General features: G+C 42.1%; 1 protein-coding gene across 1 annotated transcript in view; it reads left to right on the top strand.

Moving 5' to 3' along the window:
• Positions 1-12,487: 12,487 nt before the first annotated feature.
• The window catches only part of Ccdc158 (coiled-coil domain containing 158), a 44,672-nt gene continuing 29,502 nt past the window's right edge, over positions 12,488-27,657 (top strand). The window contains exons 1-8 of the mRNA XM_051198285.1: positions 12,488-12,730; positions 14,794-14,934; positions 16,375-16,592; positions 19,696-19,805; positions 20,106-20,433; positions 20,737-20,813; positions 22,188-22,298; positions 24,521-24,635. Coding sequence (XP_051054242.1) covers positions 14,868-14,934; positions 16,375-16,592; positions 19,696-19,805; positions 20,106-20,433; positions 20,737-20,813; positions 22,188-22,298; positions 24,521-24,635 — 1,026 coding nt within the window. The 5' untranslated portion in view covers positions 12,488-12,730; positions 14,794-14,867. The remainder of the gene's footprint in view (positions 12,731-14,793; positions 14,935-16,374; positions 16,593-19,695; positions 19,806-20,105; positions 20,434-20,736; positions 20,814-22,187; positions 22,299-24,520; positions 24,636-27,657) is intronic.

A 27,657-nucleotide genomic window follows, 5' to 3' on the forward strand; every position in this document is an offset into this window, starting at 1 on the left:
CACCCATAACACCAGTGACTAATAGATAACGCAATGGCACTCCTGTGGGGTGAGGCTGGGGGATGGTAACACCTTACCCCGAGTTATTCAGATTGTGCCCCAGTACCTCATGAGATCACTGAGATACTAGGATTGCTTTCCTTGGGGGGTTAGGGATGATTAGCACATGTAGATAATGTCTTGGGATAGAGCCTTGGGCAGTGTGCTCTTGGTAGTGCCCACAGTGGCTGCTTGCTGTTATTGTCATTATTTAGCGATGAGCTCTGGGAGCAGGTGCAACCCCGCATCAGGTGGAACTGCCTTTCCCAGCTCCTTCACTGAGCACATGACTCATAATCAAATCAGGCTGCCAACTTCCTGGAGTATTGAATTGTCTGAGTGCCCACTTACAACACTCATTTTTTTAAGGTCCCCTTTCTATTTGAAGCTCACAGATTACAGAGGTTTGTGTCTCTGCCCCGCCTTTCCTTTTCAAGGACATTGAATCCCAAAGAAAGCAATTAGAAAATAATCTTTTATTGCCATCCCTTTGTAGTTTTCTCCCCCATTCATTTTCCTGTCTTGTTTTGTACCCAAAGAAAAGTAATACTTTGGGCATTATACTGTCATCTATAACCTGGCTGCTTACAACTGTGTGCATAAATGTGGACGTGCCTTCCCTAAGACTCAGGATGTTCTGTCCATTTCTTTCCCCTGCAGTAGGGAACCAACCACCCGACCTTTGATGAACATGGGGCATCGCTCAGCAGTGCCTAAGTCCATTAAACATTTCTTTCACTGGCTCAGAAAGAAGATCTGAAATCAGTCTCTGCTTCTAAGTGTCACGCTAGACCAGTAGTTCTCAATCTGTGGGTCATAACCCCTGAGGGAGATGGATGGAACCATTCACAGGGTCGCATATCAGATAGCCTAAAAATCAGATATTTATATTCCAATTCATACCAGTAGCAAAATTATAGTTATGAAATAGCAATGAAATAATTTTATGGTTGGAGTCACCACAGCATGAGGGACTGACTGTATTAATGAGAGCCACTCCTGTAGACTCTTCCCTGGTTCTGCCCTTATTCTATGAACTTTCACTAATGCTTAAACACCTTGGAGCAGGAAAAATAACATTCTCTCTTCTCAAAGGCATCCATATTGTAATCCCTGGATCTTGGGATCATGTTAGGCTATTCAGCAAAGGAAGAACCAAATGGAATTAAAGCTTTAATCAGCTGGTTTTCCAAACAGGAATGCTATGCCCACTGGAATCACAAGGGTTTTTTTAAAAAAGCTGACAAATGGGTTGGGACTAGAGACACTTGCCTGGCATTCATGATGCTGAGTTCAATTCCCAGAACTATAAATAAACTAATAAAGTAGAAGCGAGGCAGGGCTGGAGGGTGGACTGATAAGTGAACCTTAGGCTGTGTGGTTGGCTTGAAAGATAAAGCAATGGGGCACTAGGTGATGTGGACCTCTAGAACTGAAAAGGAGAGGAAACAGTCTCTCCTGGAACCTCCAGAGGGGAGTCTGGCCCTACAGATGCTACAATTTTAGCCTAGAGAAACCTATGTTTCACTTCCAGCCTACAGAATTATAGATTGGCAAGCTTACATTGTGTGAAGTCACCAAACTTGGGGTAATCTGTTATAGCAGCAATAGGAAACGGGCACATACCTAACATCTCATGGGAACTTTTGTCTCCCTGCTTAAACTGCCCCCCTGCCTGACTTTGCCTTTCGCTAGTTGATTCAGTAGAAGTTATTAAATGCTAACTGTGTCAGGCACTGTGCCTGGTTCCGATAATCTGCGAAGAGTTAGATATAGCCACACCCTTTCATTTACTCAACATTTGTTTTCAAACAGTAGACAAAGAGCCTTGACTTCTAGGAAGGCTAGACCTCTACTACAGGCTCTGGTTAGGCAAAAAGGAAGAAAATACCCCCTGCCTTCAACAAGTTAATAAACATAAATAAAACATCATGATTCAGTGTGACGTGTTGGGGGATATTATTTTAAGGTGTGTTACTTTTGTTTTTGTTGCATTTTGTTTAACTCGGTGAAGCTGTGTTACTTTGCCTGTCTAAAACACCTAACGGTCTAATAAAGAGCTGAATGGCCAATATCTGGGCAGGCAGAGAGGATAAATGTATGAAGAAAAATCTGGGAGAAGAAAGATCTGGGAATAAGGGAGGAAGGAAGAGGACTTCGGGGGCCAGCCACCCAACTACACAGCCAGACACAGCGTAAGAATGAAAGAAAAAGTACACAGTAATAAAGAAAAATAAAAGCCCCAAGGCCAGAGATACATGGGATAATTTAAATTAATTAGCTGGCAAGAAACAAGCCATGCTAAGGCTGGACACTCATAACTAAGAATAAGTCTCCATGTGTGATTTATTTGGGAGACTAAAGAGCCAAAAGAGTAAACATCACATTACAGCGATGAACACATGATACAGGAGTACTGAGAGAGACCAGGCAACTGAGCTGCGGACACAGGGAAGTCTGAGGGGGATGTGTGGGTGAGCAAGGCTTTTCTTGCAGCACAAGGTGGGAAAAGATGTTCAAAAGCTTTGGTGAGAGGTAACATTTCTGTTGCCTTTCATTGAAACAGAGATGGGAATGGCTATTGGCGGCCATATTGGACAAAGCAGATTGAAGCAGACTATACCTCTGTGGATCCTGCCTTCCCTTTCCGTCCTGAACGCTTCTTAATGGGTGGGAATTAGTAACAAGTCACCTTGGTCATGCCAATAGGACATCACTCTGGGATGGAGGTAGGAAAATGGAAAGAACTTGTATATGGCAATATAAATAGCTACTTTCAGTTCATCTTATGTTTAGACTGTCATGTGGGGGGGAATTATAAATGCTGTGATTGTTTAAATAGATGCAGACAAACTTCCTCCTTTCCCAGCTGGAATGTGAACTGTCCCCCACAGGCTCCTGTGTTTGAATACTTGGTTCTCTGCTGTTTTGAGATGTTATGGAACCATTGGGGCTGTGGCCTAACTACAAGAGGATGGGCCTTGACGTTGATATCAACTTCTGGTTCCCTGCCTCCCGGCCTGTTGAGATGTGAACAAGCTGTGCTGTAAGTTGGTGCCACTACAGGAGGCAGGGATTCCCTTGCCACTATGAGATGTGAGCAACCCAGCTGCAGTGAGCATCACCACAGAGGGAATCCTTAGCCACTATGCATCTTGTCTTAGTTGAGGTGCTGGAGAATTCTACACCTTGATCCAAAGGCAAAAGGAAGTGAACTGAGACACTAGGCAGTACCTTGAGTATATATGAGACCTCAAGGCCCACCCCCTAGTGATGTACTTCCTCCAATAAGACCACACCCACTCCAACAAACCCATACTTCCTAGTAGCACCCTTTGGGAACCAATTTCTTTCAAACCACAACCTCTGCCTTACCTGGATAGATTGTATTCCCAAAACTCTGCTCCAAAATAAGCTGCCCTTCCTTAAGTGGCTCTGTCAGACACTTTGTACCAAAGCAAGAAAACTAACTAGCATATTGAACATACAATTCTCCTAGGATAATGAAGAGCAATAATAGCTATAATCTTTATCAAGATTTTAAAAACTCTCTGTAGCAGGCATCATACTATATTCATAGTCCCATTTAATCTCTGTGCAGTTCACTGAGGTAAAGAGTCTTATGCCCACATCCTGCAGACACCAACAGGTTCTAGCAACCTCTACAAAGAGCCACTAGCATTCTCATGAATACACACGTGGATTTTATCATTAAAGGTCTGGAAGGCTGTGCAATTGGGTTCAAGATGCAGACTTTTTCTTTTCTCTGTTTTTTTTTTGAGACAGGGTTTCTCTGTGTAGCCCTGGCTGTCCTCGAACTCTCTTTGAAGACCAGGCTAGCCTTGAACTATAAGGATGGAAAAATTTAGCCTAATTCTCCCTAGACTCTGCCCCCTAGCAGTGAGTAGGCAAAAGGTCATTCTTGACAGGGCGGTTTACAGACAGCACCTGTGAGTGAATGAGAACAGGAAATGAGCTGTGCCACAATACCCAGAAGCCCTAGCGAAAGCATACTTCCTGGGCTAAGCACGGGCTTAGATAGTTCAAATTGATTGGGCCACACTGGATACTATGAGATGATTGGTTTGTGATGTGCGGGCTTTGTTGTAACCCTATAAAAGCTGTCTGAACCCTCTGTACCCAGGGTTCCCAGTCCTCTACCCCATGTGGAGTATGGCTATGGACCCCAGTGCACTGGAATATAAAAGACCTCATGCTTTTGCATCAAGACCGCTTCTCGTGAGTGATTTGGGAGGGCCACCTTTCCTGAGTCAGGATGTGAGGGTTTGAGCCCTCCTTGGGTCTTTCAGAACTCACAAAGATCCACCTCATCTGCCTCCCGAGTGCTGGGATTAAAGTCATGTACCACCACTGCCCAGAAGGGTAGGACCCTATTCAGAATTCATGAGAGAAATGCTAGCCAGTGTAAACTAGTCATGGTTATTAGTTTCCTTTTGCTATCTACAGGATAGCTATATAGTGCAGTTCTGGCCAATGAGAAATAAGCAAAAGTCTGATGAGAAATCAAAAAGCTCCAGACCTGCCTGGAATGAGGATTCAATACTGGAGGTACGGCATTCACTGTGCATCCATGAGGGGAAAAGGCCACACATTAGAATGACAAATGAAAAGTCTAAGTGGAATTCTTGATTTGATTAAGCTGTTTCCATGCCTAAGAGCTGACCTCTACCTAGACTTCTTGTAGCTTGAGAAAAACAAGCTTCAATTTACTGAGGGCCATGAAAAGAAGACTTTAGTTTTTCAACAATTGAAATCCTTCTTAGTGGATATGTATGAATGTATGTATGTATGCGCGTGCGCACATATCCTATTTTCCTTGAGAAAGTCACACAGCCTGCATGATGATACTTTGCCTATCAAGGGCCAGTTGCTGTCATTCCCAACTCCTCCTGGCTTAGCCACACTGATTACTCTGTCTTCCTCAAAACACACACAAAGTAAAAGGGGGAGGGGCAACCTTACCAGATAATGGAGTTCAAATTCAACACAGTATTTCTTCCTCCACCCTCAAACACAAAAGAATTCCTCCTTCAATTACAAATGTCTCCTTGGGGGATGTAATTGCCTGAAAGCCCTTAAATATCCCATTGCCCTTGACTGCTACTAATCTGTAATTTCAAAATAGATATTATATTAAACCATATGAATGTCTGCTGCTTCAAAGAAATATAGGAAAACTCTAAAGCCTAAAAAAAAAAAAAACCCCAAAAAAATCAATGAAGATTGATGGACTCATATTGCAGGATCACTTGGTTCCAAAATCAGACCTATAATATATAGAGGGACAAAGGGGTTTTTTGTCTATACTAAAAATTGATTCAATTCCTTCTGTGTATAAAGCAAGCAATTCTCCAGAAATATTTGTTCGTTTGGCTTTTGAGACACTCTTGCTAGCTTGCTCTGGGCTAACTATTTTGGCTCTGTGTCCCCTGCTGGATTTGATGGCATGCACCACCACACCTGGGCTAATGATCTAAAATTATAAGAGCATTTAAAATATTTTTAAAGCTGGGTGTCTTCGGTTTAAGGGAGAGGTTTTTCTGACCGTGAACTATGCCACAGCCTTCCCCGACGTTGTCTATCTTTAATTTGTTTTTTGTTTGTTTGTTTGTTTTTTACAACAGAAGTCTCATGTAGGAACTGATCTAGTCTTTCATACACAAAAGAGAAGTTTGGCTATCAAATTAGCACATTTTCCTGGGGATTCCACTGAATAAATGAGCTAGACACACTTCCAAACACCAAGCTATCAAAAAACATTTCCAGATAATCAGGAATGCATGAAACAACAAATTAAGTGGTAAGTGGCATTCAGGCAATGCCCAGGAATTTTTCTTTTTCTTCAGTTTCCGATAAATCTGACACAAGTTAAAAAGTTGCCGACAAAACACAAGTTCATTGAAGACAACACTGAGCAGAAAACTTACCTTGGAAATGATTAACGGTTCTCCATGCTCCAGGCCACCTTTCAGGGTGAAGCCCCAGGGAGCCCCTCCCTCTAGGAGCGCTTCTACGTAAACGAACCTCTCCTTGGGGGTCCTGCTGGGGTTTGGTGCGGAGCTAGGCTCCTCCAAGTTCCTAGGAGTCTTCATCACGCCCAACACATGGTCAAGTCGGCTTCGGTTTAAGGTGCCTGACCTCGATGGAGGCCGGCGGAGCTTCCCTGCTGGGGTTAGATTGTGCAGCGCGGTACCCACGGGCGGGGAGAAATGTCCTCAGCTGGGCTGGCGTGGCTCGAGACTCTCAGGGTATGCGGACCGAAGGCCGGGCCGTCCGAGCTCCTCAGGGTGGACCTGCTGGAATTCAAGGCACTAGAGGAAGTCCCCTAGTGGGGTCTGCCCACTGAGTTCGCACCGACGTCCTCCAGGGTCACCGCAGACTGCTTTAGGCTCGCACACGCGCCAGAGCCTTCTCTGTGTTTTTGTTGTTGTTTTACCGAGAAAAGTAAAAAGCCTTTCACGCCGCGGTCTAGGAAGAAAGCCGCAGAACCGCAAAGGAGTAACTCCTTTTTGATTGATCATCAACTCTTTCTTCCTCAGCAAGTGAAATTTACCATGACAATAGCCTCCGCCCTCCGCAGAAACCGCGTTTAAAGAAAGCGGGCGCTAGTGGTGCTTTCGGAATTTTCGATCGTGTCCCTGGGGGCGGAGAGGCTGTGCGAAAACTTTGTACCCATTTTTTGTCAAGCATTAAGTTCATCGTTTATTTCTCGGCTTGAGGGAGGTTTGCAAGAGGGAAATAGGAAGTTGGGGCGCGTGAATTCTTAGTGGAGCGGGGGTGGGGGGGCGCCGTCCCCAAATCTCAGAAGCGACTTGCTTCTTTTCTTTGGCATTTTTAGCTATGGTCCGTCCCTCTGCAGCCGCCCTGAGTGAGAGTGCTGATGGCAGAGGCCAGCAGAGGCCAGCAGCAGCGTCGCGACCTTGGGGGCGCAAGGAGCGCGCTCTTCAGATTTCAGCCACAAAGACCTGGCAATGAGAGCTAGCCATACACCGAACACCGAGGAAGCAGAAAATACAGTACAGATGGCTAGAAATAGTTACCAGAAGAGCCCGCCCCTTACTAATTAAAGCAGAACTTCGGGCAGGCGTTGGTATTTTGAAAATCCCTCCAGGCCCTTCTGCTGGGCAGCCAAGTTGGAGACGCTGTGGCTAAGCGGTTAGGGATAACATTCAAGTGTCATTAGAAGACTATGCCACAGGCTACACAGGACCAGTCTCTCCAGTGAAATTGCTTCACTATGCAAATTGAGGAAGGCTTTTTCTGCTCTTGGCTGTGGTCAACCACAAGAAGCCAGTTTGTCACTGGTTGTGTACTAGGCACTCAGGGCTGAATGAATGTTACTGACCAGGTTATCAGTATGACTTTGTAATAATACTATATAACATTACCAGTGTAACTTTGTAATAATACTATATAAAATTTAACATTATTTTCTACTCAGAGTATGAGCAGTATTATGATAGCTAATTTATCTTGTCCAGAATCCTCTGCTCTAAATTTATTGGAACAAATTAGAATTCTTTTCAAAGAATATGTTTACCCAACGTTTTCCTATTGAAATTTGTGATAAGATGGATTTTATTTTTGGAAACTGAAGTTGTGATAACAATGTGATTTTGGTGTTTTTACTTACACATAATGAAAAGTAGATACTGAGAAACAAATAAGACCGAGATGTTATAGGAATAGTGTAATAATGAGTCAGCTAAATGGCTTGCTAGGTAAAGCACACAGGGTGTGTAAGCCTAACTGCCCCTTCCTGGAGCCCGAGTACAAAGCCAGATGCAGTGGTTCCCATCTGCAAAACCAGCATAGCTATATCAAGCTGGGGGGAAAAGTAGGGAAATGGCCTGCAAGTTTAAGGTCCAGATAGCCTGCAGAATACAACACAGCCCCAGACACAATGGCAGTGGAAGAGTCCACCTCAGGGATGTGGAAAGCCAGAATCGAGTCTTGAAAGTTATTTTCTGACCTCCACATACACACCGTAGCATAGGTGTACCCAAACTCTCTCTCTCTCTCTCTCACACACACACACAGCCATCACACACACACACATGCATATGCACACAATAAATAGATACATAAGCTAAAATGACTGTGGTGCTGAGGCTGGGTTGGGGTAGCTCAGTTGGTAGGGTTCTTGCTTAGCATATGGGAAGCCCTAGGTAGCACAGCATCGGCCACATCCAAAGGTAAAAGTCTTCCATAGGTGCATAGAGCTCAGGCCGGCCTGGGCATGTGAGACCCTACTACCCCTTAACTCTCAAAAGACTAACATTTAATGACTAGCACAGGGCATGTGTTGCTATATTTGCAGTAATAGCTCCACCATACATATCATGTTTTATATAATGGTAGCATTCTAATGGAAACATAGGTATGACAGACGAAAGTGGGAAGTCCTCAAGGGCAATTTAGGCTATTTTTAAAACATTGATATATCCTTTGGCAGTCTAATTTGTAATAAAAAGGAAAAGCTTAATGAAAAGGAGACTGGGCATGGTGAGTGCCTGTAGACCCACCTACTCTAGAGGCTGAAGCTGAAGAATCCTGAGTTCTAATACAGTTCAGCCTTAGTAATATAGCAATATTGTGTCTCAAAAGTAAATGAAAAATAGTAGGGTGGGTGATTGCTCAATACGTTAAGGACCGCTATGCAAGTGAGTTCAAATCCCCAGAACCTGTGTAAAAGCCAGCTGTAGCGGTCCATGAGTCTGTAACCCCTGTTCTCCTACGGGAACACCAAAGACAGTGTCCAAGCACACAGAAGCTTAGAAGTCAGCTAGGAAAGTCACAGGCCTACCAGACAATTGTTTTGCCTTCATGTGTGTCTGTGTGAGGGCACGAGATTCCCTGGAACTGGAGTTACAGACAGCTGTGAGCCACCATGTGGGTGCTGGGATTGAACTCAGGTCATCTGGAAGATTAGCCAGTGCTCTTAACTGCTGAGCCATGTCTCCAGCACCCCTACCCTCCTCCCCGCCCCCACAACTAGCCAATTGTGTGAAACAGTGGCCAGAGACCCCATCTCAAACAAGGTAGTAGGCAAGCGGTGACACTTAATGTTGACCTTTGACCTCCACACAAGCAACATGATATGTGCACCCCAAGGACACACACATGATATAGTGTAGCTTTTCCCTCTGGGTTTCACAAGGTCTTTCCATAGTCATCTTGCTGCAGAGTTAACTTGACCTGGCAGTCATGGTGTGCCTGTGGAGGTCAGAGGACAGGCAACTTGTGGGAGCGTCCCAGGGATCAAACTCAGATTGTCCATCAGGCTTGAAGTCAAGACCCTTAAATATCACTCTCACCCCGCAAATACGGTCCCTGGCAAACCATCCACAATTGGGTCTCTGCTATACACAAAGGAACCCAAGCAGCTTCTTCCTGGTTTGTAAGAAAGGTCTCAGAAACAAAAAAGCTTCACCATTTCCTTTCTTTCTCATCTACTGGACCCGCTCTCTCTGCCTCTAATTTAGAATTGCCTCTACTCTAGCAATAAAAAGTCCCTTTGTAGCAGACACATCTATCTAATCAGGCGGCAACTGTGCTTTCAATGTATATTTGACAAATTCTGTTTCTAATCAAGTTCTTTTTTACAAATCTCATACTGTGTCCTTAGACGAGAAACAAAATCACAACACCTTGCTCACCACCTATCATTCCCACACTCAACTCTTTCAAATGCTATTTGCCTAGTCATGGTTGTGACATCCTGGAAACGACATATCTATTTGTTAACATTGTGTAAAGGAAAACAATTTGTTCTTTGTGAAGTTTTCATTTATTGATTTAATTTTACATAGTATCCTTTACTATTTTTCTGTTTTTATTAACATTTTCTTTCATTTCTGTCTTTTTTTTTAAAGGAATGGTGTGTGTGTGTGTGTGTGTATTTGTGATCCAACCAAGGACCTTGCACATGCTAAACAAAAGCTCTGCCATCAAGCTACAGCCCCTACTTTTCTCATGTTTCTAATGTGCTTTTCATTCTTTTCTGTTTTATGGAAACACGATCTCACTATATAGCCCTGGCTGGTCTGGCAAGCCATATGTAGACCAGTGTGGCCTCAAATTCACAGATACCTAGTAGCTTCTGCCTCCTAAATGCTGGGACTAAAGACTGCTTCTAACTCATTTTCAAAGTATTGGGTTTTTGTTTGTGCTGTTTTTAACTGTGCCAGAACGTGTCTGAAATATGAAGCCAGGGTGACATCTAGTGGCACTTCAGGGTCACTAATTATTAAAGTCATTGCAGACAAGATTTGAAATACATATACATACTGAAAAGATTTAGTCTTAGGCTCTCTCTGAACAATCAAAAACAAACAAAACCACTTTATTTTAAAGTTTGTATATTTCTCTAGGCAATATTTCAGAGACAAAAAGAGTCATCTCTTCATGGCTCTTCTTAAGATTACAATTTAGGGAGCTGACATCTCCTTGACTCCAAAGGCCAGGATGTAGCTTACACATTGCTCTGGAAGAAGACACTTGGAAGAGCCACTAAGGCACAGTGGTTAGTTTACATCAATAGGATCTTAATGCTAATGTACTCCCCTGAAGTACAGAGCTTTATGAATACTTCCACATAAGGGGTCCAGTGAAAATGAAAACAGCATGGACTTCATGAACTAGTCAAGCCTGTCATGAAATGATCCCACCACAGTCATCTTTTGGGAATGGTCAAAACAAAGCTTTGGAGATGGATATCGATGAAGGTTGCATATAACAATATATTTAAAAATAAAACAATAAAAGCCAAAGAAAATAATGCCACTTAAATACTTAAAATGCCCCACAAAACAAATAAAGAAATGTAACTTTAAAGAGGTTTTAAAATGATCATTATATGTATACTTTAACACAACACAGCTATTTATAATAGTATTTTTAAAGTACTATAAAAAAAGATAACACTATTGGGGCTGGGATGTTTATCAGTGGTCCAGCATTTCCCTAGCATGCTTGAGGACTAGGATTTGGTTCCTATGACTACTGAGGGAGAAAAGAGATAAATACACAGTGCATGAGGCTGGGTGTCTTAGCAATCCCAGTCTGGCACAGGAGGTCTGGGAGTCCCTGGTCTTTGTGGGAAGGTTGAAGAAACTGGGTTGTAGTGGCAGCAAAGGATGGATGGCAACAACAAACTCACCTTCATAAAAATTTTCCCTCGCACTTCTAACTGGGCTGGATCCCACATTTAGGGTGAGTCTTCCCGCTTCAAATAACCTGATCAAGACTTCAAAAAGAGAAGGGGGGAAAAACCCACTTTATTTGGGATACAAGCAAAAATGAGTCACCAATAAAAATCGTGTATTAGGCAATTAAAATATTTTATGCCATAAAAACACACTTGTGTTTTGATAGAAATAAAAAGATTAAAAAGAAACTAACTGGAAATTGTTTTCTGTCTCGTCATAGAGATTAGAAATATTATGGTTTAATTTCCTGTTTATGTGCTTGATACTTTAATTTTATAGGTCTTTGAGAACATATAGGAAACACTGAAGATACAATTTTTTAAAAAAGTCTTTAATTCGTGAAGTATTATACTTCATAACTGCATTACAAAGGCGGTGTTCATTGATATTAATAGTCAATTTATACATTATATATTTGTTGCTGCAGTCTGCTTAACGTTGATAGTTAACAGAATTCAACATCACAAAGCCAGAGTTGGCCAGCGCACGCCTGTAACAGCATAGTCTAAGACAGAAGGATCCCAAGTTTGGGGCCAGCTTGAGCTATATAGTTTCTATCCTCAAAACGTCCACAAAAATCCCTCCAGGTGGTAGCTATCAGACTCCCGCCTCTCTGGAACCCTTCCGTTGGAATGTTAATTTGAACAGCACGCAGAAGTGTGCAATCTCAAGGTGCTAAATTCCCCGTTAGAGTTAACCACAGAGTAACCGAAGCACGGTGGAGAAAACAGCTCTCCGGAGTCAGAAGGGTCAGCCACCCCGAAAACAGTCTAAACCTGGAAAAACATTCCGGAAGGAGGCTAAGCACAGGCGGGCTGCAAAATGCGAGTTACTCTGTTAGCTTGAACAGAGGGGACCGGGGAACAGGACTGCAAGGGTGCGCCCTTGCTCGGTGCAGTCCCAGGGAGGATTTGTGCTGGCCGGTACCTGGGAGGGTCTTTGTGGGGCCTCAACGAGAGTGAGGCGAGGAGCAGGGCTGCAAGGCAGGAGGAAAAGTGAAGAAAAGTGTCCGGACAGACCCTCCAGGTTGCCTGGGCGACGGCGTGGAGGCTGGGGAGCGCGCCGGAGTCAGGGGGAGGCGTGGAGTCGCATGCCGCCCGCCCCGCCCCTTCCTCACGCCCCGCCCCTTTCTCGTGCTTCTTACGCCCCGCCCCGTCCTCCTCCTCAGGCCTCGCCCCTCTCGTGCCTCATCCTCCCCGCCCCTCCTCGTCCGCCCCGCCCTTTCTCTCTCTATGGCTTCCCCGCCACCAACCGTCAGACCTGGCTCGCGCAGCAGCAGCTGGCGGCCGGAGCGAGCGGCGCCGGGACGCGAGGTGGAGGGTCGTGCGCCGAGGAGGGGCAGCTGCGCGGGCCGCGGCCTCGGGGCACAGTGGGAGCCGGCGGGTCCCGGGGTCGCGCAGGTGCGGCCGCCGCCCCCACGGACATGCGGCCGGTCTCTTAGGACGAGGTGTAGGTAGCAGGTATGAGGGCGGGATGCGTCCTAAGGGTCAGGGCTGGGTTGTTCTCCCGAGGACCTAGATCAACTCCTGTTACTTCTGGAACCTTCCGTGGCTTTGTGTTCCCACGTGGTACCGGCCCAGTAACTTTGTACAGCTGTTTTAGGAGCGTTCAAGTTCTCCAGGGACAGTGCCAGGAAAACTGGGTCTTTGTGACTACGGGGGTCGGTGCAGAGATCCTTGGGCCCAAAGGACTGTTCACTTCTGTTTCTGCGGGTCTTCCTGGGACCACTGGAAGAGATGAGAAAATGTGGGGACAGACAGGAGTGGGACCTCGGACTGTCACCAGTCTTTCATCCCACATGGCACTGACACACGCTGTGTGACTTGAGCCCCTTGGTAATCCACTGCAGGTCCCAGCTTTTCCGCGCCAGCAACATCTGTCCTTTCCCACAACCCCGGCAGAAGTCCCCACTCCAGCTGCCCTAGGTGTTGTTCCTGTTACTAGTTTTGGTATGGGAAGAGAAGATAAACAGCATTTGTATTTCCAATATAGTTGCTCAATTAAATTGTTTACTCGGGGCATATCTTTTGTCTTTTTAGTACATCAGTTTCAAGATCGTGGGGTCAGTGTACATTGGCAGAAATAAGGTATTGAATCTCTTTCTCTGTATCCTCTAAACTGAAAGGAAAGAAAGGAAGAATGAAAAGGGCAATGCAAATAACAGATCGCAACGAGCAAATACTTAGGGTACAGCAAAGGGGACTTGCTGTAGAGCAGTATCTGATGGGAAAGGAGGGCTTAAACCAGATGGAAAAAGGGTTTTTGCTGATGCCCGTGGAGCAAGATTGGCAAAATGGCACTGCTTTTAAGGGAAAGAAGAAATGCCATTTAAGTCAGCAAAATACAGTGGTCAGTTAGATGTGTTTAGACAAAGGGTAGCTGAAGATACTAACACGTGTAACTTAGGAGTGAAGTTCGTAGAGCCATTAGCTAACATTAAAAAGCAGATTTAGAAGGTTATCTGACATTTTGCATTTGTTCTGTGTGAAGATGTCTTCTTTTGTTCATTCTGTTCATTTCAGAACAGGGCTCCTGGGTGACCTTACCTGTGCCATCTTTCCATGTGGTACAGAGGGTGGGTTGAATACCCTATTTCTATTCTGTTCCTACTGGGACCTCTTCCAACATCTCTTCCCTTTTGCACATTGTCTCCAGGGAAAGTCTCTTTTGAAACAATTCTCACACTGCTGCTCTGAGGCTGCTAGCCCATACTCAGGGCCCTGACTCTGAAAGTCTAGTCCAGGGTGTATCTCTCCAGCTTCTCAGTTCCCAGCGGGATGGTGGGGACTACCTTGGGAGGGAGAATCCTCTATTTGCATACATTTGAAGGTATTCTGTCTTTAGGGTACTGAGTGTGGAATACACATAATTTTGTTGGTTTACCACCTTGATTTTATGCTTGTTTGAGTGAAAATAAAGAGAAATTTGGAATTAGGTCACTACCACCATTTTCCAAACTTAGAAGCACCCTCCTGACCATATATAAAATATAAACAATATTTAACATTACGTAAGGCTTTTGGCTTTTAGTAATGAGATCTAATTTGCTGATTTGAGATCCTTGGAAGGGAGATAAGTTCTATGATTTAGCAACATAATTTTATAAGCAACTTGAAAGCATAACTGCCCCAATCAGATTATTAGATTTTAGTTGATCTTTAGTAGCCCTTTGGAGGCTGGCATGGTGGAGCACACCTTTAATCCCAGCGCTAATGAGGCAAAGCAGACTGGTCCTCTGTGATTCAAGGCCAGCCTGGTGTACAGAGTGAGTTCCAAGCCAGCCAAGAATACCTTGTTTTGTCTGGATGACCCTGCTCAGACAGAACAAACAAAACCCCTTTGGTCTTAAAATCAAATTTTTTATAATGAAATTTGACTTTTAACATATTAGTTTTATGTAGTAATAAAATTCTTCTGTATACATAGCTATTTTTTAGAGGAAAAATTTCAAAAGCATTAGAAGTCAGTCTGTGAACTTTTCCATACAACACTGTTATAAACTTGAATACTTTATCTCTCACAGACAAGAACTGAAGGATCCAAACAGGAAAGCACTCCTATTGCAAGATCTCTAAGACGAGGTAGAAAATAGTTACTATGGAATCAAAAACTTGTGAGTCAAATAATGAAGATCTTTTATCAAGTGGCATCACACCCAATGGAGGTATGTATTTTCTAAAACAAAATGAGGGAAAATTAGAATGAAACTGGCTTCGTAATAACCATCTCAGTTCCTAGTTTAGAATGTGCCTTGTTTTAACTGCAAGGCACAGAACTTGGTTATGAATGTCTCATCTTTCTTCTTAGTACTGACCTCATGGGTGGCTCATCAGGATCCTAGGTGCACAACTTCTTGACCTCTAAAGTTTTGGTTTCTTTAGTTAGTTTTTAAGATTTACTTTACTTTATGTGTATGAGTGTTTCACCTATAGGTATGTTTGTGTTCCATGTGTATGCTTGGTGCCCTCTGAGGTCAGAAGAGGGCATCAGATCCCTGGATCTGGAGTCACAGGTGGGCTATCAGCCACCATCTGGTTCCTGGGAATCAAACCTGGGTCCTCTGCAAGAGCAACAAGTGCAATTAACTTTGAGTCATCGCTGCAGCCCAGGCTACCTGTTCACACATCTTACTAGCATGTGTTGCATTTCTGTAACTGTCTCTTACTTCAGCCTCCCCTGTGTTACTATGGAACTCCTGTTTATCTGCCTACTGAAAGCAGTGCCTGTCAGCCATGATCCATGTCAACACCTCTCCACCTCACCCAGCCTTTTCAGTTATAAACATTTAAATGTCTTAGATTCACACTTGCAAATTCTGATTCAGTAGGTTCAGAGCAGGGCTTAGGCAACTGTATTATTACTTTAATGTTTTTCAAGTGATTCTGGTATACTGCAAAGATTGACAACAGCTATTACAGATTCTGATATTTACTCCTATAATACTGCTCTTTTGTGTGCATACCCAGCCAATCAGTGTCAGTGCCCCCTCTTTTATTATTTGCATTCTCACTGGAACAGCAAATGCTCATCAGTCTAGCTAATACCTCCATTTGGGGGCTGGGCTGCTGGAAGATTTTTGCTATGAATCTCTCACCAGGCTGCCACAATCTAGGTCTCCTATCTCAGCAGGGTCCTGATGCCACTGAGAACTATTTCCTGTGGCCAGATCTCTTTCTAGGTTCAAATCTATACCATACCGGGTGAGATTCAAACTCCTTGGCATGACTGCAAAGCCCTTCATGATCTGTATTCTCATCTTCATATGTGGCAGCGACTTTTTTCTTCTCCCAGAACATCCCAGCTGCCTCTAGCCCACTGGCCTTTAATACAGTGCTTCCACTCTTGAATGTCCCCTTGTCTTCTCCAGACTGGCATCACTCGTACATAGTTCAAGGCTTTCCACTTCCAGGGTCACGTGATTACCCGTGTCCCCAGCCTGTCCCTCCTTTGTGTCTTGTCCTTCAAGGTGCTCTGAGCTGTACTTCACTTACCTGTTTTTCCCATGAGACCTTGTACTCCTTCAGGGTTTGTTAAAGGCACCTTCTACAATAGTATTTACCACAAAGTTGTTTTATGAATAATTAATGAATTCTCTACTGTTTAGGTTCTTCAAGCCCGTTTTTTGTGTCATCTATTCGTGGTACAATAATTGAAAACCCATCTTCAACTGGGACTTTAACACAAATGCCTTTTTTCCCTAAATATGAAGTGGAACTTGATTCTCATAGAAAAGTCATCCCTTACCCTGGGAAAGAGCACATTGAACGTGTTTTGGAAGAATATTCACATCAAGTTAAAGATTTGCAGAAAAGACTAAACGAAGTGAGTTGCGTTCTTTTCTAGCATCTGGCACCATTAGGCCAAGGAGACATGTTGTCTTGAAATAAAACTTAATCCCCCAGAAAGAAAACATTAGCCATGGGTCTATCAACTAAACCTCTCCTTTCTGTTGGGCTAATGAGACATTTACATACCATTTTCTTTCTGGTATTAATAATGTCTTGGTTCATGATATAATTTTAATAAAATTTGAATGCTTTAAAATGTTATAATTAATGTCATTCATATATTATTAATAATTGGTTTTGGCCTGCTGTCCTACTATTATGATACCTGGCTTCTTTTAAGTAGAAATGAATATATATATACAATTTAACCATTCTGTATGTATACATATATATGGTTAAATAGAATGGTTAAATAGAATTTGGAAGGGCTTGCTAAAATGTCAAGTGGACCTCATAGAGAATCAAACTAGGTATTGAGTTCCTAGTAGTTTACTTTCTAAAATCCAGACTTTTTACCACCATGTACTAAAGTTTTATGCTATCCTTGTCTGGTACCCATTCTCTGTAGGTAACCTCTGTTCAGCAGTACTAAGCCATTTGCTCATCTTGGGTGGACCTTGTTAATCTAGATTTCCGTGTCTGTTGACTGCTGGAAGACTTACAGTCTTTCAGGGCTCTCTTTAAAGGTTCTTTTCTCTGAAGCCTTCCTTCTGGACAGCACTGAGGGTGTCCCTGTGCAAGTATTGTTTGTGCACATTTTGTGCATCTTACTATATCCATCAGTATGTTATTCTGCCTCATCAGACTAGATAAAGACTTTAGGAGATGAACTTACAATTTTATTAAATGTAAAAATTATGTCATTGCATTATACACATGGCATACAAAGATAAATATGTCATTGCTCTCAAAGGAATCCATAGTTTTGGAGATGGGCTAGTCATATAAACAAGTAATTATGAGACCTTGTGATAAATATACCACTAAGACAGAGGGAGCACAGACATAGTAGTAGAGAAAAAAACCACTAACTGGGCTGGCAAGATGGCTCAGTGGGTAGAGGTGGTAACGCACAAGCCTAACAACTTGAGTTCAATCTCTGGATCCTACAAGTTGTCAGGAGAGAATGGACTTCCTAGAAATGTCCTCCCACATGAGAGAGAGAGGAAGAGAGAGTGAGCACACTATTTTCTATGTCTAATTTATTCCTATCACCTCCTGATAGAGTATGTCACACTTGGTTGGTTCCCCGTAAACACTTGTGAAATACTTCTAATATTTATTAAATGGTGCTGTTATTGTATTCCTATGTAACAGAAATGTGCTAGGTACCAGATATATAAAGATGGAAAAGACACGGTCCCTTCCTTGCAGTCCTGTGATTGAGACATTTACAGTAGGAAGTCATATTGTGGGAGTTGTGCTGCAGGTGGGTTAAATGGTGATGCTGAAGCCACATGACACTTGACGTTCCTTTTCTGATTTGATTTTGCAGCTTATGCAGCCTCTGATTGTGGTAGGCATCAGCCTAGGGCAGCGGTTCTCAACCTTCCAAATGCTGTAACCCATTAATACAGTTCCTCATGTTGTGGTGACCCCTAACCATAAAACTATTTTCATTGCTACTCATAACTAATTTTGCTACTGTTATGAATCATAATATCTATGTTTACCAATGGTCTTAGGTGACCCCTGTGTCAGGGTCATTTGACTCCCCCTAGGGGGTCATGACCCACAGGTTAGGAACCATTGGCCTCATGCACACCAAGCAAGGACTCTGCTGCCAGCTGCTTCTGCTTCCTCCCTTCTTCCTCTCCTTGCCCTTTACCAGCCCCCATCTCCTTCATCCCCTTCCCCCTCCCTTCCTTCATCTTTGTGCCCTCCGTTCTTTATTCTGTCTTAAACAGGGTCTCACTGTAGCGCAGGCTGGCCTTAAACTTGGCCTTCCCTCGCCTTAGCTTCCCAGCCTTTGGGAATTTAGACATGTGCCACTGTGGCCAGCCTTAGCATCCTATTCTTGTTTCTGTTTTGTTTGTTTGCTTATTTGTTTTTAAAAGGTTTTTCAAGAAAGGGTTTCTCTGTGTAGCCCTGGCTGAAACTCACTCTGTAGACCAGGCTGTTGTCAAACTCAGAGATCACCTCCCTCTGCCTTCTGAGTGCTGGGATTAAAAGGGTATGCCACCACTGCCCAGCTTCCTATTCTGTATGGTTGTTATCTTTGTGTATGATACTAGAATCTCTGCAAGCACAGAGTTAAGGTTAGGGTTAGGGTGAAATCTCTACATTATCTTTGTTTCATCTGGATCTTTTTCTGGTTTTCCTGTTTGCTTAATTTTAGTCTCTATTTTTGTATTTCAGAACCTTGTCATTTTCAGTGGTTTTTGTTTTCTGTTCAGACTCAAAAATGAGGCAGATTAAACAGCTCTTCATCCTACACTGGTCATCAGCTGTTAGTCAGGGGATGCTTCAGTGCTTGGCTTTGGCAATCTCTGCATTTTTCTGTAGTTGAGCACCTTCACAGCTTTATTTTTATATTAGAAAGTACTTTAATTTTATATGTGTGTTTTGCCTGCATATATATGTGTACCATGTGCATGCAGGACTCACAGAGGCCAAAAGAAGGCATCAGATTCCCTGGAACTGAAGTTAAAGATGGTTGTGAGCTGCCATGTGGGTGCTGGGAATCAAACCATGGTCCTCTGCAAGAGCAGCCAGTGCTCCTAACCACAGAGCCATCTCTCCAGCACCACCACCTCCCTTTATAGCTTTTAGATGACAGTGGCTGTTGCCAAGAATTTAAGTAGATTGAACGCAAAAATTTGATTTTTCTGTATATATCATTTCAACCAGTTTTCCAATTTTAAGGGACAAAGCATTTTCCTATTTTTGCTTTGAGCTGGAATATTTGTTTCAGAAAATGGACAAGAAAAGGCCAAGCCAGGGAACCTTGCTGATGTCTTCTAGTTACCTAGGTGAGAAATTATTCACTGGGCTCTGAACTTCAGTGGTGAGGGGGCTTTTGTATACATAACAATAAATAATGCATAACCCTTGGGAAATTATTGTCTTCTATAGGCACTATGTTTTGATGGTTTAATATAGATATAGATTAATTTGTGAGTTTTTTTTTTTTTCAGAGCAATGAATTGCATGAGAAACAAAAGTTTTACTTAAGACAGTCAGTCATCGATTTGCAGACAAAACTTCAAGAAATGCAAATGGAGAGAGATGCCATGGCCGACATCAGGTTGGGATTTCTTACCTGACTTTCTCCTCCAGCAGTGCTAGAGACTGGACCCAGGGTCTGGGCATGTTAGGCCAGTGTTCCGCTAGAAACTACTTCATGGTTTTATTCTTAATGTTGGATATAGTCATAGTACTTGGGTGCTGAGATAAGAAGATTGCTTTGAGTTTAAGGTCAGCCTGGGCTACATAATTGAATTCAAAGCCAGTCTGGGATATATAGCAAAATTCCATGTATATATATTAAAATTGAGTGAAAATGACTTTTAATCAATATTATTTATTTTCTTTCATTGTTTCGTAGACGAAGGGAGAGTCAGTCCCAGGAGGATTTACGAAATCAGCTTCAAAATACAGTTCATGAGCTTGAAGCTGCCAAGTGCCTAAAGGAGGACATGTTGAAAGACAGCAGTGCACAGATAGAGCAGCTAAGAAAAATGATGCTTAGCCATGAAGGTGTGCTTCAAGAAATCCGATCAGTCTTAGTTGACTTTGAAGAAGCCTCAGGCAAGAAAATATGTGAACACGACAGCATGTCTACCATGCACTTCCGCAGCCTGGGCTCAGCTATTAGTAAAATCCTAAGAGAATTAGACACAGAAATCTCTTATCTTAAAGGGAGGATATTTCCAGTAAGTGGTGAGAACACTACTTTATATTACAATGCATTGAGAGATAGCTTGTAAAATCCTTGAAAAATAAGCCAGGTTCTCATTTTTTTGTTCTCTGAGATGAACATCATGTTCTCTGTTGACAATTTGCCTATAGTGCGATGTAAGTATAGCCAGAGCATGTGTTGTAAAATACAGGCATAGAGTTTGTTGTAGTATTATTTCTATTTTTATGTCTCTAAAGCCTCCCTTTCGTAGAAACTCTGCATTTTCTAGGCTTTAGAATTACCAGCACCCAACTTAACATCTCTATTTTAAAACCAGGTAGAGGACCAACTTGAAACACTGAAAACTGAATCACAGAACAAAATAGAATTATTACTTCAACAACATCAAGATCGGTAGGTGTCTGGCCGAGGCATAGAAAATCACAGTGAACTATATTCCAGTTATAGTCTCTCTCACCTACAGTTCCAAAGTCTACAGACTCTCAGACAACAACAACAAAAAAATTTCCTTACCTACCCATAGCAAACTTACATTAATTTTTCTGAAACCTATTGAAGCTGTAAGGAAGGCTTCATTCAAGACTACATAAATATATAGCCCTGTAAGTTTTGCTACAGGGAAAGAAAATAAGTTCATCTTCAACACAGTAAGGACAAGCGGAGATTTCTAATCAAGGAAGGTGAGGGACTGGTGGGTGGAACATTGTTCACATAAGGGTTGAAGATTCTTACTAAAGGTAGCCGTGGATATAGACTTTTAAGCTGAAGGATAGCAACTTGATCAGTTGTCAAGGACTGATCAGATAGTAAGAATGAGAATATTCTTGCTGTGGTTGGCCTTGGTCAAACACCAACCAGAGTGGTCAAGGTCAAGGCCTAGGTGGAAAGAACAGCCTTAGTTGTCCTAAGAGTGATCTGTCATAGATCTATTGATTAGATTAGCTGATATAAATAATTTAATAGTCTGTGACAGTGTAAATATTTGTAAACTTGTATCATAATGTGTTTTGTTGATAGGACCCTTCCCTATGTCTCCCTGGAGAAAGCATATGACATATGGTACATTATGTAACATATACTATTCATAATACTCAAAGGTGTTTGTTTTCTTTGAGAACAGGGTCCCATTGTTGCGCCACCTGGCCTGTATTCCAAAAATCTTCCTGCTTCACTTTCTCAAGTACAGGACCAGAGATACCATGCCTTGCTTGGTTCTCATGGTTTGACACTGAAACTTAGATTCTGAATTCTGAAAACTTAGTTGGTTGTAAGTAAAGGCTTCTAGAGTTGCTATTAAAAGAGCAGCATTGCCAGGTGTGGTGGTGCATGCTGTTAGTCCCAGCACTCAGGAGACAGAGGCAAGTGGATCTCTGTGACTTTGAGGATGGCCTGTTCTACATAGCAAGTTCTAGAACATCAGAGCTACATAATAAAAGAGATCCAGTCTCAAAAAGAAACAATTAGAAAAAAAAAGAAAAAGAAAGTAAGAAAGAGGGGTGGGGAGGCGTAACATTTACAAAGCCAGGCATGGTGGCTCACGTCTGCAATCCCAGCTCTTAGGAGGCAGAGGCAGGAAGATTGCCTATAAATTCAAACAGCCAAGACTACATAATTAAAGTCTGTCTCAAACAAACACATGAAAGAGTAGGATGTGTAAAACTGGAAACAAAATGCTAAGTTTGAAGGTGTTGGAAAGCGTTGATTTTTTGAGAAAAATCACGGGTAAGAATCTCCTGTATTATAACAATCGTTGTGTTCTTTCTGTAGAATTGAGCAGCTGATAAGTGAGCATGAAATTGAAATAACAGGACTTACAGAGAAAGCCAGCAGTGCCCGGAGCCAAGCCAATAGCATCCAGAGTCAGCTGGAAATCATCCAGTATGTGCATGCTAATGCTTTCAAATGATGTCCTAAGAACTATCACTTAGCTCTGGAGACCTGGGTTTGAGTCCCAGTACCTGCATGGCAGCTCACTGCTGATATTCATGATTCTGGTTCTTGTGTACATGGGGGTAGAGGCCCCTGCAGGCTTTATGGCCAGTAGGAAAATGATCTAGGTGAGGGAAGAATGAAACTGAGCTCAGCCTGTCTTAGGTAGCCGATGCTGAGCCAGACTTCCAGAGTCTGACACCAATTGGTTCATTTTAGCCATATTTAAGCATGGCACAGTTTTGGAAAAAAAGTTTTCTGATAGCTGTTAACTCAGTCCCATGAGTATAGTAGAGGTTAAGACATGTTTACATTGATACTCTTATAAAGTAAACCTTGTTTCTTTTACAAGAATGGATACTCTTAACTCAGAGATTATGGCCAAGATTTAGAGTCTAGGGGAGCTTGACTTAGGCAAATCTAGTGTCAAAATTGGCCTGGTCATAAGATAACATAGAAGTTACTCATGCTGTTGTAAAATATGTGACATCTCTCACAAGGATGTGTTTTAAGGCCTAGAAACAATGCTCAAGATCAGGGGGGGGAGTGGGGGGGAGAATGGTCTGGGGTAAAAACAAATTCTGAGGGGTACAGGTGGGGCCTGGCTCACCAGACAGCAAAGGATTACCAGGATGTAAACTACATTCTTTCCCAGCATCCCCAGAGAACAGGCAAACACCTTTGAAGATTCAAACCTGCAGTGTAACTTCCTGTTTTCTCCAGTGCTTATCTGAATGCATGAGAATTTGTGTCTTCCACTGTGGGTACAAGGCATGCTTGTGGTGCACATACATACATGCTGGCAAAACTCATACATATAAGACGATCATTTAGAAAACTATTATTTTAACTAATATGCTGTCCTAGTGTCTTTTTTAAATTGCTTAGTAATTGATTCCATGAGAAAGTGATAAAACTTTTACAACACTTGAACAGAAAAGGTAACAGTAATTTTTTTTGTGTGTGTCACACAAAGTATTATTGCAAGTATTCAGGCCCCTGGATTTAATGAGTTGTCCATTCAAATGATAGACAAAGAACATATACCACATGTATATTATAAATATATATAAATAATTACATGTATATCTATATGACTATATATGTGAACACATATACATATGTGTTATACCAAGGCACATATCATATGAAATTTTATAATTTGAACTGATGCATAAGACTATGTGTAGACATTTACTTTTAGAGGTTTGTTGTGTTTATATTATGTAACCTTTGTGTGTAGGTACAGGCACCTGTGTGCATGTGGGGACCAGAAGAGGGTGTCAGATTATTTGGAGCTGTAGTTTACTAGGCATTTTCAGAATGTCCAGCTTGTTATGTAGGTACTGGGACCATAACTGGTTCTCATGGTTATAGAGCAAACACTCATAACCAATGAGCCATCTCTCCCACCCCCAGCACAGACTTCATTTTTTTGTTTTGTTTTTTGTTTTTAAATATTTATTTATTATATACAGTGTTCTGTCTACATGTTTCCCTGCAGGCCAGAAGAGGGCACTAGATCTCATTACAGATGGTTGTGACCCACCATGTGGTTGCTGGGAATTGAACTCAGGACCTCTGGAAGAGCAGGCAGTGTTCTTAACCACTGAGCCATCTCTCCAGCCACGTTTTTTGTTTTTTTGAGACAGGATTTTTCTGTATTGCTTTGGAGCCTGTCCTGGAACTTGCTTAGACCAGGCTGGCCTAAAACTCATAGAAATTCACCTGTCTCTGCCTCCCAAGTGCTGGACTAACGGCGTGCGCCACCAACACCCAGCTCAGTACAGACATTTTTAATCATATGCAAAAGTAGAGACTAGTGTAATGAATACATACATATACATATATATATGTACATCTACATATATATATGTATACTTACATATATGTATATGTGCCACCAGCTTTGGCAAGTAACATTTGTTTTGGTGCTAGGAATTGAGCAGAACTTTACATATAGTACACATACCTTATACCTCTAAGCTTTGTCCCCAACCCTGAGCTAAAACTCTGAAGAAGCAAGTTTGCATAATGAAAGACAGTTGCTCTAATGATACCACATAAAGTAATTACTGATAATATCTAAGGGATGTGAGGGGCCCTTGAGGTATCATGCATATGTATTCTTAGTTTGCTATTTGCTTTATACCCTTTGCAACCCTTCTTAGAGAACAAGCAAGGAACCAGAACTCCATGTATATGCGCCAGCTCAGTGACTTGGAGTCTACCGTTTCTCAGCTTCGTTCTGAACTGAGGGAAGCCAAGAGGATGTATGAAGATAAGGTAAGTTTAGACTTCACTTCCAAGGGTTGTCTTATAATCAACCCAAGGACTGATCAATAATGGGTTTTTGATAGTTTGCATGTAAACAAAGAATAAAAAATAATTTCTGATTAAAAGAGGGTATTTTTAAAATCTGTGTAAGTTGGTGTGCAAACATGTTAAATTATTAAGTTATAAACTATTATTTAATTGCTTCTCTATGTTCCCAGTGTCTTTTTTGTGAAAGCTTGGATGATAAATCCATCTTTAGTCACCTGGTAGAGAGTCTTGCAGAGATAAGTGTAGTTTGTCCATCATCTTTACTCAGTTTCCCATGCCTTAGTTCTTTGGAGTAGTGGTTTAAAGAAATAGGAGGAGATGCAGCCGTTAGACCTGTTATAAAATGGAAGGAAGGTGCCCTGGTGGGTGGCAGTAGAAGCAGCAGTCTCTGAGAGCAGACTCAAACAGATAGTGCAGCACTAATTCCCCCACATCCTCGTTTTCTTTTCCCGGGGCGGCAGTGTGGTTCCCACTGTCACTCCAGTACCACAGGAACAGCTGTCTTCCTCAGCTCAACCATGTAACTTAGATGTCTGCCTTTAACCCTCTAGCAAGAGGAGGAGAATCTGCCATGGCTTTTTGTAGTCAGCAGAGAAGACTAACTCAAAATGTACTGTCAGTGACAGAAGAGCGTTTTGAGCAGTTTTCCTGACCGCCTGGTGCCAGAGCTGCACCAGCCCCAAATAACACATGGAGACACATATTAGATATAATGCTGTTGGCCAGTTACTAGCTTATTGGCTAGCTCTGTCTTAAATATTAACCCATTTCTATTAATCTTAAGTATTGCCACATGGTCTTATCTTACTGGAGAGAGGATCTGGAGTTCTTCTCTCTGGGTCCTACATGTTAAATCTCTCTACTACCTCTCCCCGAAACCTCCTTGCCTCCTAGTCCCTCCTATCTTGCTTTCCTATTGGTCAGCAGTGCTTTATTCATTAACCAATAAGAGAAGAATATTTACTGAATGGCATCTCCCATCAGATGGGGTCCTCCACAGTGGTGCCTTTCCAATATTTGGAGCACTACTCAAGGGAAGGTAGTCCATCCAGTTTCACATCAACTGAAGCAACAAAACAGTATTTATCTTTAGGAAATGGGAGGTGGTAGTTTCAGATTTGACTTGAAGATCATTAAACTGATCTTATGATTGACTTGGGGTTGTAGTTTGAATGACATCCCTCCTTTGTAAACCACCTTGCACAGCTCTTAACCTCCAAGCAGCCCAGAGGGGCTCACTTTTGTGTTCCAGTTTCTTTTCTCAGGACTTTTCGCTTGATGATTGTCCCCTCCCTTGTAGACAAACTCATCCTATACAAAGGACATGACCTCCCCTACATGGCTTCAGTACATTATGGCTGGGAGGATATTATTATAATCAGTCAGACATAGTGGTGTAATTATATTATAGTCCAGTACAACTGTTATTCATGACCAAGTCATTTTGAAAAGAGAAATATTTATTGACATCAGACTCTGAAAAGTCAAAACTACTAAATCAAGCTCAGTTCACCTGTGTTTGCTTATATAATTTGTAATTACTATGGCTCTCCATTATATCACAGCTTGGTAAAGTGATCTCTTCATAAGTTTCAGCCAGTTTGCTTATTCTTTAATTTGGTCTAATGTATCATGTCAACATATTAGAGTCATCATCTTAAAGGATAAATAATGGATGACCAAAAAATTTGACAATCTTAGATAATATAGTTAATAGACATAAGGAGGACAGCCAGCACATGGGAGGGTCACACATGCAAGGCCTGCCTTAGCTACATTGTAAGGCTCTCCCTTAAGAAAGGGAAAGGGATGTATCAGTCTTGATCCAGATCATTGAAATGTTGGTAAAATATATTGTTGTGAACCTGAGTGATGGACCTAATGATTCTTAAGTAGGCTGTCAAGGGGAAGCAGCTCCTATATAACATGTTATATAGAGGTGAATATATTTTGGCCTGAAGTTTCATTAATACTTGGTGTAACTGAGCAACCAAGACTAATCAAGTTAACAAGGATTTGCTTTGGAGGGATGCAGATAATCTATTGTGAAATGTTTTTGTTATAAAAACTTGGATGCAGGATTTAAAGAGAATATTATTGTGCAATTTTGTTTCATCTTCATATGTTGTGACTTCACATTGCTAAAATCTTAAAATACATTTTCTCCTTCACTGTTTCAGTACAGATTTTAGTATATAATGTTCAAAACCCAAGGGAGAAGTCAACAAAGATAAGACATAAAGGTGGGATGGAGCTCAGTGGGAGTGCCTGCCTACCCTCTCGGTCCCAACCCAGCACCAGGGTCCCAGAGCACACCTAACCTGGTAGCACATGCCTGAAATCCCAGCAGTTGGGAAACAAGGGCAGAGTGATTGGATGGTCAAGGTTATCCTTGGCTACATAGTGAGTTTAAGACCAGCCTGGGGTACATGAGACCTGCCTTGAAAACAAAGGGTTTTTTTGTTTTGTTTTGTTTGTTTGTTTGTTTTTGATAGGCCTGAACAAAACTTTTCTACTAAAAGTATATAAATCCAGAAAAAAATCCATTACAGTGGGCAATTTTTTCAGGTTAACAAAAAGTATTTCATATTGGTGAAAATAGAAGTTGTATTTCTAAGAAAATCTTAGATGTAGCTTTTTCAAAGTTGACCAAAGTGTTTAACTATAATGCTGTCTTCTATTCTTTTCTTTTCTTTCCATTTTAGGAGAACCTCCAGAATTCCCCTTTACGAATTTGGACCAGTAGAAGCTGTCACTATTGGCTCTGTAGATTTGGCTTTACTCTTAACTTTCGCTTTTTGACAACAAAAATAAATCATTATCTTGATTCTAAGTTTATTCTATTTTGAAAGGAGCTGGGGCTGGACTTCCTAGTCCGCTGTGAAGATTTAGTAGTACTGGCTGAGCTATCCACTGTGCTGGAAGAGTGTGCAAAGGCTTCCCAGAGTTCTGTGCAGCTTCATGCTGAGGCACGGTGCCTTCC

The sequence above is a fragment of the Phodopus roborovskii genome, unplaced genomic scaffold (assembly GCF_943737965.1).
Source record: "Phodopus roborovskii unplaced genomic scaffold, PHOROB, whole genome shotgun sequence".
Classification (NCBI taxonomy): domain Eukaryota; kingdom Metazoa; phylum Chordata; class Mammalia; order Rodentia; family Cricetidae; genus Phodopus; species Phodopus roborovskii.